General features: G+C 56.3%; 1 protein-coding gene across 11 annotated transcripts in view; it reads left to right on the forward strand.

Annotated features, from left to right (window-relative positions):
* The window catches only part of CACNA2D2 (calcium voltage-gated channel auxiliary subunit alpha2delta 2), a 140,480-nt gene that overhangs the window by 62,854 nt on the left and 63,188 nt on the right, over window positions 1-14,438 (forward strand). For all 11 annotated transcript variants that reach the window (XM_007984355.3, XM_007984356.3, XM_007984357.3 and 8 more), the window contains exon 3: window positions 6,744-6,860. In XM_007984355.3, the coding sequence (XP_007982546.1) occupies window positions 6,744-6,860 (117 nt within the window). The remainder of the gene's footprint in view (window positions 1-6,743; window positions 6,861-14,438) is intronic.

Below are 14,438 nucleotides of genomic sequence, written 5' to 3' on the forward strand. Positions count from 1 at the left end.
TGTGGTCAATCACATATCCCTCCTTCCTGGAGGATCCCCCTGTCCCCACCACCTGGGTATCTGCTCCCCTTGCCCTCACACCCTGTCTCCCCAGCTTCTGTTCCCCAGCAAGTCCCTCTGCAGCCACTGAGCAGTCCCTTATCCCTGCTTCTCCCAACCTTTGCACCTGGCGCTACTGCTGCCAAGCTTCCCTTGCCCCATCCACCCACAAAAAGCCCTGCCCAGCCTTTCAGACTGCTCAGATGTCCTCTCCCCTGGAAAGCCCCCCTCAGGCTTTTTCTTGCCCCCTACCACCCCGGAGCAGACTAGCCCCACTCCCAAGTGTCTCCTGCACACCTCCCTCTGCTGCCACCTGTCTGGGCATCTGTCCCCTCTGGATAGAGAGTCCCAGGAGGGCAGGGATGAGGTCTGTTCTATCTCTGCTGTTCCAGTGGGGATGTAAGGAAGTGGGGGGAGGGGAGGATAGTGCTATGAATGGGCCGCCCACCCAGGAGACCAGGCCAGGCACCCTCCTCCCTGCTTCCACACTGCTGTGTGACTTCCACTGTAGCCTGTGCAGGCCGATTGTAATGGCCTGGTTCTGTGTCTGTGATGCCCTCTAGAGAGGGTGTTCATCCCAGGTATTCTCTACTAGATATGAAGGGGAATTATTAATGGGACAACCAACATCACAGTGTACAAAACCTGTGTGTGACAGGACACCATATACAGCTGACCATGGGGCCACCCCACCTGGGATAGTGGCAGTGTGGCATGGCCACTTAGGAACCTAACATGGCAGTTGGCAAATGTCAGCAGCTGATGAAGCATGTAACTGAGTGGCACACAACCCCCTACCTGGGCACCAATAGTGTGCCCTGAGGGCTCCAGGGGCCCCTTGCCCTACTGTAAGCCCTGTGCCAGGCTGGTGAGGGACTGGCCTCAGCCCCCACCTGGGGAGCTGTCAGTCACACACCCAGTCTTGTGGCTGGATTAGGGTTTTTGTGCACCCACCCTGGGGCAGCCCCTCAGTCCCATCAAGAACTAGGCTATAAGGGGAGCCCTGAGGGGTGCAGCCTGTCCTGGATCTGCCCCAGGTGCTGTCAGTGGTAGAGAGTTCCCAGCTGCCTGGCTACCCCATCAACTCTCCAGTCTTCAAGGTGGATTTGCAGTTATGTCAATACCCTGTATTTTCTCACGGAGGCAGAAGGCCAGGTTAGCAGCCTAGAAGGGGTGGGTGAGGTGGGGGGCCCGACCTGGCTCTGCCCTGACGGGCTAAGGTCCTTGAACTGGTCACTACCTGTCCCCAACTCCCCTACCTCCTTGTTGGCCCATCTCAGGCTTCCTAAGCCACCACAAACCCTCAGCCACCCACCTAACATCCCTGACATGAGTGTAGCCCAGTCTGGCAGCTGACCCCGACCTCCAACTGCAGACCCTGTGGCCTCTTGAGGTGGTTTCCTCCCCAGGGCTTGTTCATTTGGGTCGGGCCTCAGGAGGCTTCGCCCACCATCTTTCGTCCACTGGCTGCCCTCCCCACAGGGGCCTAATGGGCAGTTAAGACTTTGACCTGGCTGCTCCCTGTGGTGAAATGTGGTGAGGGGGGCGTGGAGCGCCAGTCTCCCCGGAGTCATGCCTCAGGGCTTAGGCCAGGGGTGCTGGAGCACCTGGCAAAGCCCCAAGGTGAGCTGGGTCTTTGAGGAGACAGCTGGCAGCAGGGCCAAGCCTGCGTCAAATCTTTCTTGTTCCATTTTCTTTCTGATTTAATTTTCCAGAGATTAGGGCTGTTGGCCTTCACTGCGGAGAGGAGCCTTGCGTGCGAGTGCCTGTTTTGACTCCCAGGGTTGGGTGGGTGCTTAGTCGATTGGGCTGGCCCTGCCAGTCTTCCCCTCATTCCCCTCTAGCATGGCCCTCGCACCTTCCAGGGGCCACAGTCTTTCAGCGTCTGCCTGCATCCGCCCCAAACCCTTGAGGCCTGTGCCTGAAGTTCATCCCTATGCCTCTTTTCCCATGGTCTTGCCTTCAAGTTTAGGGATAAAGGCAGGGAACAGAACTGTACAAAGAGTATGACCTAAAGCAAGGGCTTTGGATTTGACCCAGTTCAAACCCCAGTTTCGCATGTGCCTTAACCTCTCTGGCTTCAGTGTCCTCCCTGCCACATGGAGATGATCAGAATGGACCTTCCTCAGGGGTTGTAGGAGATCAGTGAGGTCACGTGTGTAAAGCACCTGCCTCAGAGCAGCCAGAGCTAACACTCGGGGCAAACAGGGCTGTTCCTGCAGCCCCCTTGGCCCTTCCTCCTTGCTTTTCCCCGTTCTCCTTTCTCCTCTCCTCTCTGCTTTTCCTCTCCCCTTCCAGCTTCCCCCTTGCCCTAGGCAAGTTTGGTGGTAGCTCAGGTCTGGGGTGCCCTGCTGCTGACTTTCTGAGACTTTGCAAAATACCTTCTGATTGGGGCCTGTCCAGGTCGCTTGTCCTAAGGCCTTTAGCTTCCTGTGGTGGCTGTCTATGTTCCAGACACGTTGGGGCTAGTAGCTGGACTCCTGTCTCCCGGGCAGGACTGTTAGGAGCTGTGGGAACGAGGCTGGCTCCCTTTGCCCCTGCCAGCATGCAGGCTTCCTGTCCAAGGTCATCATTCCTGCAAGGGTCCTCCAGGCTTGCCTCCCACTTATGCAGAGTCATGGGGGAAGCAGGAGGCTGGGCGGAGGGTTCGGGGCTTCTAAGGAGGCATCAGCCCCACGAGCCCTATGAAGCCCTAGGCCGGAGAGCTGGCCAGACTTGCCTTGATGCCTAACTAAAGAACTGCTAGAGCTGAGAGAGGGTTGGGGCTAGAGCCAGCCCTGGGGGAGGGGAGAGGTGGAGGGGCAGGTCTCCATCACTGGTGGGATAGAAGTGCCCTCAAGGGAGGAGGGCACCAGCTGAGCCATGGTCACCAGTACGTGGAACAGGGTGGGGAACCAAGGATTCCTGGGAACAAGGGACTCCAAACAGACTCCTGAATTGTCCCTTGGGACATCAGCCACCCCTGTTCTCCCTGTTCCTCAGTCCTCTCCCGCATCTCCACCTGGCTCCAGTCTGCCACCCTGTCCCACCAGCATCCTGGCACTCTCTGTGGGTTAAAGCTGCTGCCTCTTCCTCCCTATCACTGCTGGCACAGAGCTGGGGCACCCTGGGATCGGCTGGGCCCTGTCGTGCTCCTCAGTCCAGCAGAGGTGGGGCTGTGCCAGCTGTGCTGCTATGGGAGCAGTTGGCTTTTTCTAATTACCTCTCTGGGCCAAGGACATCAGCGGGCATTGCTATCCTGCTGTGGTGGTTGAGGCCCTGCATCCGGTGCACCCTGACCTTTCTGCCACTTCCCAGCTGGCCCGAGGAGCCAGGGCTAGAGGCTGGGGCTGGAGTGGGGCTAGCCCTGGGCAGAGTCTGTGCACTGGAGTTGCCCTGGGCTCTTCTGGGCTCCTGCTGGGCCTGCAGGTGGAAAACACCTCCCTGGACCACATCAATGTAGAGATGACCTTTCTCCCAGGGTGGGACCATCTGCTGGGCTGTGTCACTTAGATCTCCTGGGGATTTGGGGCTCAGCTCAGGGCCCACCCTAGAAGATAGGGACAATTGGGGCAAGTTCAGGGGAATGTTGAGAGGAGGGCTGTGGCACTAGGGGCTATCATTCGAGGACTGTTGTACCTCAAGGGCTCATTTGGGATTGGGGAGCAGGCTTGGCTGGCAGTGTGACCAGCCCCTGCACTTCTGGGATTCTGCTTTCCTCTCACCAGAAACCCCTTCCAGCCCATTTCCCTGGCCTTGCCCTAGAGAGGATTTAGATAGCAGGGCAACGTGGAGGGGATGCAGAGACAGTGTGAGTCAAGGTATAGCTGTGGGAACTGGCCTGGGCTGGAGACCCAGAAGCCTGCAGTCACATGATAGGTCAGTGGGCTTGATGGGCCCCAGGTGATGGCACCAGGGCTGGCAGAAAGATGCTGTGGTGGGTCCTCCGGTAGAAATAGAACAGGAAGAAAGCACAGTGGATGCATCCCTAGGCCCTGAGGGCTCTTGCAGCTGCAGGCAGAAGGTGAGGAATCAGACTTGGGCCCAGCTGGCCCCAGAGCTCTGCTTTTGGACATAGAATCCAGCATATGGATTTGTCAAGTGTCCACAGCACACAGACATGGTGCTTGGGAGAGAGAGAAGGAAGCTGGCCATGGCTGTGCCCTATCAGTGGCGTCCCAGTGTCTGGGCTCCACCATTATCACCTCTGGGGCCGAGGCTGAGGTGTCGGAGACAAGGACAGGGTGGCTCCAGTGTGGGAGACTGCCCAGGCCAATCTGGGAGAAGGGGGTGGGGCTAGAGGTGGGCAGACCCTAGGAGACTGAGGCTACCAGCTCAGGAATGCAGCCGATGGCTTTGGACAGCCCCAAGTGTACAGATCTAGCAGGGAGAGAATGGGGGCAGGGAGGGACTATGATTCCATCTGCAGAATTCTGGTGATCCCAAACAATAGCAGTAACAACAGCACAGGCTGCTCAAGGCATGGGTTTGCTGTCCCCAGCCCAAGAGGTGGGGACTACTGTTCTCTTATTTAATAGATTAGTCATGGAGGTTCAGAGATGAGTGACTTTTGGTAGAGACTCAGCTTCCAAGGCCTCACGTCACCTGTTGGTGCCCTGAGGTGTGGGCCTGCCACCTAGAGACCCGCTCACTCTGCAGCCCCCTGATCCCCAGCACAGTCACCATGCCAGGCTGCAAGGGGCACCCTGGAGCCCAAGAGGAGGGACTCCTGGACTTTCCCAGGAGAACCACATGGTCCTGCCTCAGATCCTGGGGCTGTACACAGCCATGGACAGCCAGACTGTGGCTGCACCTGAGAATGACCTTGACAGAGTCTGAGGTATGAACTTCATTACAAGCCAGGAGAAGCCGGGCAGCGGTGCCCCCTGCTGGTGCAAGTGGGTTGCAGCGCCACTCTCCAGAGGCATCGGTGGATGTGACTGAGACCATGGCCACACACACCCCAGAGTGATCTATCAAGGATGGCTGAAAGCCGATGGGGTATCTGGCTTTGCCACTCAATCACCTGGCCTTGACCTGTCCTCTCCTGTTTCTGTGCCTCAGTTTCCCCAACAGTAAGGTGCTAGGCTCTAGGTTCCCTGCCTTTCCTCAGTGATCCCTAGGGTCCAACCCCTCCTCACCCTCTGTCTCTATCACTGTCTGCCTCTGTGAATCTCTGTCCTGAGGCAGGGCCCAGGGCCCCAGGGAACATCCTGGCCTGGCACTCACTCAGGGCCTGTCTCTTTCCTGGCCATGTGGCCAGGCCTCAAGTCTCGCCCCCTGATTGCCACTGCTCTGCTGGAAGGAGCGACTTCACCACAAATTATTTTGTTCTAAAAGAAGGACAAAAAGAAAAGAGAAGCCGGGAGGGATGGGGGTGGCGGGAGGAGGAGAAGATTGCCTGAGCCGGCTTTGTGCGGTGCTTTAACCCCTGGACTGCCAGGCACTGGGTAGCGGCAGGGCAGGGGCTCTGGCAGCACCCAACCCCCTCCACCCTGTCCCCCTGTCAGATGACAAGGTCTTATCTCCCTGCCTTCTCACTGTCACTCTAGCGACCTTATCTCTCACTGCTTGTCTGTCTTTCATCAGCTGCCTCTCCCTCCTCCTTATCTTCCCTCATCACCTCCTCTCTGTCGCTCCACATCCCTCCACTTCTGCTCAGCCTGGTGGCACGGCTCAGTCACAGCAGCCTATTCTGTGACCTCTGGTGGTGAAGGAGCCTGTGCTTGGGGCACAGACTTCCTTGGGTCACCTGAATGAACACATGGACCCAGTCAGGCTTGGAGACACATGCCGTGGTATATGATGCATACAAATACACACACGCACACACACACACACACACCCAAGACCCAGCCGTGAACAAAGACGCTTGCAGAAATCTGCTCCTAAGACTCACAAGCCCCTGGGGGGTTAGAGATTCTAACCCCACCCCAGCCCCAACATGCAGGCACATGCACACAAATGGATATGTTGAGCCATCTCTCTCTCTCTCTTTCACTCTCACACACACACACACACACACACACACCATCAGATTTACACTGCCACGTGTGCCTGCGCACCGACCCACCCCCATTGGAGTAAGGCTGGGCAGATTCAACCTGCCCCTTCCTCCCTGGTCCCCATTCCCCATATTCTGTGCCCTGAATGACAGAGGAGCCAGTAGGATTGCCCAGCACTCCTGTTAGTTTCTGCAAGAGCCCTGGGGCAGCACCCACTAAAAGGGGTCCAGATACCTGAGCAGTGCGGAGCCGTGGCTGTGTGTGTGCACATGCATGGATGTGAGCATCTTCTTGTTGGGATGGGGTGTGTAGTGTGTGCTTATTGACTCCATCTCCCCTCAACCTCCTGCCTCCTCTTCAGCCCACCCTTCCCCTCTGCTATTCACAGTTACCTTGAGCTAGTCAGGGGGGGCTGCTTATGACCCTGAAAGGGGGGGCCCTGAGGCCCAGAGAAGGCCGTGACAACCCCATCCCACCAACCACAACGACCGACCTAAACTGGGCTCTCATCCCAGATGCAAGCTACGGAGCCCCTGGCCTTGCCCTGCCTTCAAGTCTGTGGGGGCACTGGCCTTCCATGCCCTCTCTCGGAGGCCAAAGACAGGGTCTGGGTGTGGGTGAGGACTGTGCTGAGGTGAGCTGTGCAGAGGGGTATGCAGGGGCCATGGCATGGGGACATGGGACCACCTGGTCTCACCCCTGGCTTCTGCTTCCTTCCAGATTTACAAGGACAACCGGAACCTGTTTGAGGTGCAGGAGAATGAGCCTCAGAAGTTGGTGGAGAAGGTGGCGGGGGACATTGAGAGCCTGCTGGACAGGAAGGTGCAGGCCCTGAAGGTAGGTGTGTGTGTTGGGGGGGCGCTGAGGGAGGGCCAGGTGGAGAGGTCCTGCACCATGAGGGCAGTGTCCCGAGCCTTCATCACATGGCCCTGCTGAGTTCAGCTGGGCCAGCATCAGCAGGGCTGTGCCCACATGGAATGTGGGCAGCCGCGGGAGGAACAGGATGATATTTTCTGGAGTAGCTGCATGAGAGGTGGTGACTTGGAGTCTTGGGGCTATGTGTGAGCCTGAGGCTAGGACTGGGGCAGGCCCTACCCCTCCCTCCTTCTGGGCCTGGGGTTTTCCCATTCTTCTGGGTCCCCAGGTTTGTTTATGGGTGGTGCCCTGGATGGGCTCCTGGTCAGGATAGTGACCTGCTGCTAGTGGAGTCTGCCGCTGAGGTAGGCTGCAGGCTCTCTTGGAGGGAGTGTCGAGGGGCTCTGCAAGCCCCACAGAGAAGGCCATGTAAGGATGAGGGCTGCTCTGCCCATGGCTTTGAATGTTTCTCTGCTCCCTCATCTGGGCCCCTATATTCAGAGAGGTTGTGCCTGTCAGCCTCAGGCCACTGTAGTTCTGAGGGGTAACAGGAACGTGCTGGGCTGCCATGACAAAGCAGGTGGACCCCTGGCAATCAACTCATCCAAGGGAGAGTAGGTGGGATGGGGCTTCTCAGCTGCCAAGTGACCAGGGAAGGTCGTATGTAAATGAGAGGCATCCAAGCTTCCACCAGATCAGAGGCATACCTGCAGTTGCTCCAGCCTGTGTCAAAGACAAACTAATCCAATAAAAAGGAACGAAGCTGGGCATGGTGATACACACCTGTAGTCTCAGCTACTCAGGAGGCTGAGGCTTGAGCCCAGGAAATCGAGGCTGCAGTGGGCCATGATCATGCCGCTGCATTCCAGCCTGGGCAATAGAGTAAAAACCTCATCTCTTTAAAAGCAAAAAAAAAAAAAAAAAAAAAAAAAAGGAATGAAGTCTCCTGATGCTTGCTACAACATGGATGAACCCGAAAACATTATGCTAAGTGAAAGAAGTCAGTTACAAAAGACCACATATTGTGTGATCCTATTTCTATGAAATGTCCAGAATAAGCAAATCCATAGAAATGGAAAGTAGATGCATGGGTGCCTGGGAAGGGAAGGGATAGGGAAGGCCTGCTAATGGGTACAGGGTTTCTTTTTCGGAGTGATGAAAATATTCCAAAATTAGATTGTGGCGATGGTTGCACAACTCTGAATATACTAAAAGCCACTGAATTGTATACTTTATTTGGGTGGATTTGCGGTGTATAAATTGTTTCTCAATAAAGCAGTTTTTTTTTAATGAGCAAGTCTACACAAGTTGTGCCCAGGCTCAGGCCAGGGTCCTGGCTGGGTTAAGTCGGGGTGGCCACCCCAGCCCACACCCTGCCATATCCAGTCCCCAAGAGAGAATCAGAATTTCCTTCTCCAGGAGTTTGGGCCCTGCTGTCCTCCATGGGATCCCCTGCCTGTCCTTATGTGACCTGGGGCCATGGAATAGGCTGCTTCTTGGGGCCAGATTCCCAGAGAAGGTGGACTCTGAGGACCTCCCACCCAGAGGACCCAGAGCAGGGCCCCACCCAACCTTCAGGATCTCCTGGTCATGAGTGTGGGAAGACAGCGGGGAGCAGGCAGAGCCACACCTTCTGCGGGGATAGCAGCCCATTACTCTCACCTCTCTCAGCCAGTGCATCGCTCCCCACCTTCTTGCCTTTCTGAATTGGGCGGGCCTGGATGCCCTTCTCCTGCCTTTCCCTTGTTCTCCGACTCTGTCTCTGCCCCACTTCCTTCCAGATCCTTCATTTGCACACTACTTCCCAGCTTTGCTGCCCCCTGTCCAGTTTACAAATGTGGGCACCCAGCCCCAAACTTGTGTTGGAACTGTCTGATAAATGTGGGAAGGGGCAGCCCTCAGGCCTTTCAGCCTGCCACTCACCCAGGCCATGGGACAGCAGGGATGTGAGTGGTGGCAGAGACAGACGCCTGACTCACCCTCCATGCATGGAGCCCAGGACCCAGCCTTCTGCCCAGCCCTTTGGGAATCACAGGGCTGGGGTCTCTTTCCGTGCCACTTTCCCCACCCCTAAAGGAACAATAAACTCTGATAACTTAGGAGGAGCAGCTGAAGGCCTGAGGTCCTGGTCCCAACCCTCTCCCTGCATCCCCCCTTGCTGGACTCTGCCATGTGAGGCAGACAGGTATCTCTCCCTTCCACTGCACCTGTAGCCCAGCCATGGCCTGAGATAGCCAGCACTAAACAGAAATTCTTTTCTTTTCTTTTTCTTTTTCTTTTTTTTTTTTTTTTTTGAGACAGACTCTCACTCTGTCACCCAGGCTGGAGTGTAGTGGCGCAATCTTGGCTTACTGCAACCTCCATCTCCTGGGTTCAAGCGATTCTTGTGGCTTAGCCTCCCAAGTAGCTGGGTTTACAGGTGCCCGCCACCATGCCCAGCTAATTTTTATATTTTTAGTAGAGACAGGATTTCACTATGTTGGCAGGATAGTCTCAAACTCCTGACCTCAGGTAATCCACCCGCCTTGGCCTCCCAAAGTGCTGGGATTACAGGCATGAGCCACTGCATCCAGCCCAGAAATTATGTTTTATGAGAAATGATGGAGAAAGGCATGCACTGACCAGACAGACACTCACCGCGCGCTGAGTCTGTCATGCCTCATTCTCACAGCAACCCGGGGAAGGAAGCCCTGGCTACCCCCGCTTCACAGAGGGGGACACTAGGACTCAGAGGTGCCATGCATCAGGCCAGGATATGGCAGAGCCAAGATTTGAACTCAGGTCTCCCTGACTCTGAGCCAGCGCCTTGACTCCCCACATTATTCCTGAGGCGTGCACTGAGCCCACAGCCCGTGGCCTCCCAGCAGTCCTGGGCAGTGAACTCCTCCTGCTGCGGCACCCCCGGCTCCAGACACACAAGATGTGCCTGCTCATATCCCCAGAGGAAGGGGAGGACCTCCCTTCCCGCTGCTTGGTCCTAATTGTTGAAGATGAGCTTTGGTCTTAATTATGTTTTAAATGTGCTTTTAATCAAGTTGTGGTCCCTTTCTCCTTTTTCACATTGGTTTGTAGCCTGAGTGTATATGAAGGGAGGGCTGTTGGGGGACTGGACCCCCCCACCCCCTACTACATTGTTCCTCTCTCCCTGTACCCCATCCAGTAATCCAATTTAAATCCTTTGCTCTGGTCTGGAATTCTAATTGGGGGCTTGCAAAGAGGGAGCTGAGCAACACAGGACGGAAGTTCATTGTCTCATCTAATCAGGGACAATCAGATGTTTGTAATGAGTTTCTCCAAGCTGCAAAGGGTGGTTGCTGGGGCCAAGAGTCAGGAGGGAGCAGGCCAGATCAGAGGCCTTGCAACGCAAGCAACCAGCATCCCCAAGTCCGGGAAACAGGCTGGGCCCTCAGCTTCAGAAACATGGAGGGGTACCTGTCTTGGAATTTTGACTACCTAGGGAGATGGGGGCCTCTGAACTAGGGCCCACTCTCTCAGAGTCTTGAATCCCAGGAGGAACAGGGAGGTACCTAAGTTCTTATAGCAGACTTGGACCCAAATCAGGACTCTCCTGCCCTCCCAGCTGGGCCCTGGCCTATGGCCCGGCTCTCGGGAAGACCACCCCCTCATCATTACATTCCTCCTCCATCTATTCACCAACATCCGCCACTGGCTACTGTGTACCACGCCCTGTTCAGGTGCTGGGGGTGCAGTGATGAAGGACAGGCCCTGTTTCTGCCCTCATGGAACTCTCAGTCCAGTCCTGTCCCAGGCCTTAGTTTCTCCTCCTGTGAAATCAGGACATGAGTACCCTCCCTGCCCAGCACTTCTGGTTTCACAACTCCAGGAATGTCACTTATAAAGACCACGGTGTGGACAATCCCTTGAAGGTTGTGCCCTTGCAGCACCATCCCATGCTGTGTGGCTTGGAGGAGAGGCCATGGGGGAAGGGAAGGCCCTGCCCAGGATTAGGTGAGGGGTGACCCCAGTGGGAGAGATTCCAGTCTCCTCTCAGGGACACAGCCAAGGGTATCAAGGCTCAACGGGCTTGGTTCCTAGAGAAAGGGAAGCCCAGGGCTAGGACGGCAAGGCCAGAGCAGGTTCCGGAAGGACATCAACGTGGTGGCTGGAAACCTGCTTTCCAGGAGGCCCTTTTGCCTCCTTCCTCAAACCAGGGACGGTGGGAGGCCCTGCTAGGAATCTAGCACCTGGAGACCCCAGCCCCAGGCTTAAGCCCAGAACCTCTCCTAATATGCCCGTGCCTCCCATCCTCCCCATCAGGTCCCTCCCATTGTCCTAAGGGTCAAACCTTTGCCTTCGTGCAGCATTTCTGAACCCTGGTTGCATATTGGAATTGTCTGAGGAGCTTCTAAAATCATGGCACCCAGCCCCTGCCTCAGATCAAGCGCATCAGATTCTTGGGGGGCCGGGGGGCTGGGGGGCAGGGCATCAGGATGTTTTAATGTGCCACAGGTGATTCTGTGTAGATTCAGAGTTCAGGACTTTTCCCAAAAAAAATGGTCGAAATCTTTCCTTCCCAGGATTACTGGCCTCTGAGTGCCCACCAAGTGCCAGACCTGAAGTGAGCCTGCATGCTCTGTATTGCTCTGAATCCTCACACAGGTCGCTGGGTTTCTCTCTTCTCTCCATTTCACATTGAGGAAACTGAGCTTCAGGGAGCTTAAGCCACTTGCTCCAGGTCTCACAGCAAAACCAGGGTTTATTTATTTAGGAGACAGAGTCTTGTTCTGTCACCCAGGCTGGAGCGCAGTGGTGGGATCTCAGCTCACTGCAACCTCTGCCTCCGAAGTTCAAGCAAGTCTCATACCTCAGCCTCCCAAGTAGCTGGGATTACAGGTGCGTGACACTATGCCCAGCTACTTTTTTGTATTTTAGTAGAGCTGGGGTTTCATTATGTTGCCCAGGCTGGCCTCAAACTCCTGAGCTCAGGCAACCTGTGTGCCTTGGCCTCCCAAAGTGCTAGGATTATAGGTGTGAGCCATGGCACCTGGCCAAAACCAGGGTTTAAATCCAGATAGTTGGGCTCCAGACCCCACAAATGGCTCCCCAGCCACTGCCCTCCTCTCTGCTACCATTAGTGGCCATGTGGTGTTTGCTGTCCAGAGTGGGACAGGGTTGAGGGAACAGGAGATGGGGCACTGGTTTCCTCTGACAGGGGCTTGCTCTCTGATGACCTAGTGACCTTGGGCAAGTCCCTGCCCCCTCAGTTTCTTCCTTGGGCAGTGAAGACAAGACACTGAGCACCCCTCCCACACCCCCATGAGGCTCACATGGATGGGAAGGGGCGGCGTGCAGTTCTGGCCTTGGTTCCAGGGGCTCCAGCAGGCATTGTTCCCACCATCGGTGGCCTCTCTGGGGAATGAACATCATTTAAAGAGTAAAATTAAAAACCCTTCTGCACACAGCCGCCCTGCTTTTGCTGCTAATGGCCACTTAACCCAATTAAAGTGATGCATTGTTGGCAGTGTGACTGGGTCTGTTCAGGAACTGGGCTCTGGGCTGGGCATTCAGAGGGGCAGGAGGTGCGAGCCAGGGAGGGAGCCAGGGACTGTGGGGCAGCAGACTGCTCCCTTTGTCAGGAAGGAGACCATCCTGCCCAGCTCCCACCTCCTTTCTAAAGCCTTATCTAAAGCAGGGCGTCAGCCTCAGCACTGCTGACACCTCGAGCTGCATCCTGCTTTGCGATGGGTCTGCCCTGTGCACTGTGGGATGTTTAGCAGTACCCTTGCCCTCTACCCACTAGATGCCAGCAGTACACCACTCTTCCAGTTGTCACGACCAAAAATAATTTTAAGTATCGCCAAATGTGGCCTGGGGGCAAAGTTGCCCCAGTTGAGAACCACTGGCCTAACAGGACAGAAATGCAGCCATGGGAGCCACAGCAGGGAGATACTGGGGACCTCGGAGAGGTGCAGGCGGAAAGACCAGCAGGAGAAAGATCCCTTCAGTCCAGAGAGGTCACAGGAAGGCTGCCTGGAGGAGGCTGCAAGATGTAGGGGAAAGTTTGGCACTGAGGCAGCTGGAGGGCAGTTCAGCCGGGTCCACTGGTGCATTCACTGATGGGGGTGAGACAAACAGGTTGGTCCCCGGAGGACCAGGCCGTGGGTGTCGCCTACTGCCAAGGCCTGGCCTGGAACAGAACACGAGTTCTGCAAACTCGTGAACATTTGTAGAACAGATGCTAGGGCTGTGGCTCTGGGATGTGGCTGGGGCTCAGCCTCTGGGATCTGACTCCACACTAGGGAAGCTCTAAAAGGTGCGGTAATGGTGGATGGACAGGCAGGAAATCCTGTGGCATTGGCTGCCTCCGCCCACCCTTCTCTGGGCAATTAAAAGGTGTTTATGTGGGGCTGGCGATGGCTTCTGCCTCCCCTCCATTATGAACATTAAGAGATCTTGACCCTTCCACTCTCCTGCTCTTGAAAGGAGCTGCAGACACGTGGAGCCAATTAGGCGCACGCGTGGGCGCCAAGCGCCCAAGCAGCCTTTTCTCCCTGATTGCGGCGTTTACAGCTGATTATTCTCCCCTCACCCAAACAGTGCCGCTGCTTCCTGGCAAGGTGCCGCCCACAGGAGCCAGCTGGGGGTCCCCAGGGATGGGGGAAGCATTGGGGATTGGGCATCTGTTGGACATCCATTGTGTGGGCACCCTTGGGGCCCTCCGCCTACAGAGGGAGGCAGCCAGAGAGCTGACCGGCAAGGAGATAAGGAAGGGACTTGGTGGTGAATGCTAGGAGAGACCAGGGAGCATGTGGTGGCAGAGTGATCACCAAGGAATGGGCATCAGAGAGGGCTCCTTGGACGAGGTGGCCTGGATGTGTGCGGAAGGGACAGTAAACCCAAGGGTCCCTAGGGTCAGCATGAGCCTTGGGCAAAGACGCTACCCCCAACAGCTGGACATGAGTGTGGGGACGGCCTCCCCTGCCTGCATCTCTGTCTGGCGGTCTAGAATCCCAAGACCCCTTGAAGGCCTCCAGCTGGGAGCTGGTCTCCCTGGGAAGGTCAAGGGAGACAGTGCAGGTGGGACATGGCTGGGGCATGGCCAAAGGTCCTCAGGAGAAATAGTCATTCTCTTGTCTTCACCCACCCGCCTGAGCTAGTGGTGGTCAGACAAGGGCCTGGCCCAGCCTGCCAGGCCTTGGGAAAGGTTGGCTTGTGGATTTGGGGCTGAGCTTCTCTGGCTCCTGAGACTGCTCCTGTGGAACAGGCCCTTCTCCTGGGACCTCCTCCAAGATGCGGGGACCTCAGGAGGGGTCAGAAGCGCTGTGATCATTCCTGACTAGCACCTGCTAGTCAAAGGAAGGGTCTAGGGGGGCTGGTGTGCATCACCCCAAGGCCCACAGAGCCTGACGGGTCAGCCCCAGACACCTGTACCCAGCCACCAAATTCTCCCTAGTGGCTGAAGGTCAGAGGAAGGGACTGACTGCAGGCATGTGTCAGGCCCAGAAGCTCAACACCCTGGGTGTCGTGACTGGTATCACCCCACCACCTGTGGGGACACCTTGGCTGAGATGCCCCAGGCCCAGCTCTCACTGCAAGAGC

Source organism: Chlorocebus sabaeus, chromosome 22 (genome assembly GCF_047675955.1).
Source record: "Chlorocebus sabaeus isolate Y175 chromosome 22, mChlSab1.0.hap1, whole genome shotgun sequence".
Lineage (NCBI taxonomy): Eukaryota > Metazoa > Chordata > Mammalia > Primates > Cercopithecidae > Chlorocebus > Chlorocebus sabaeus.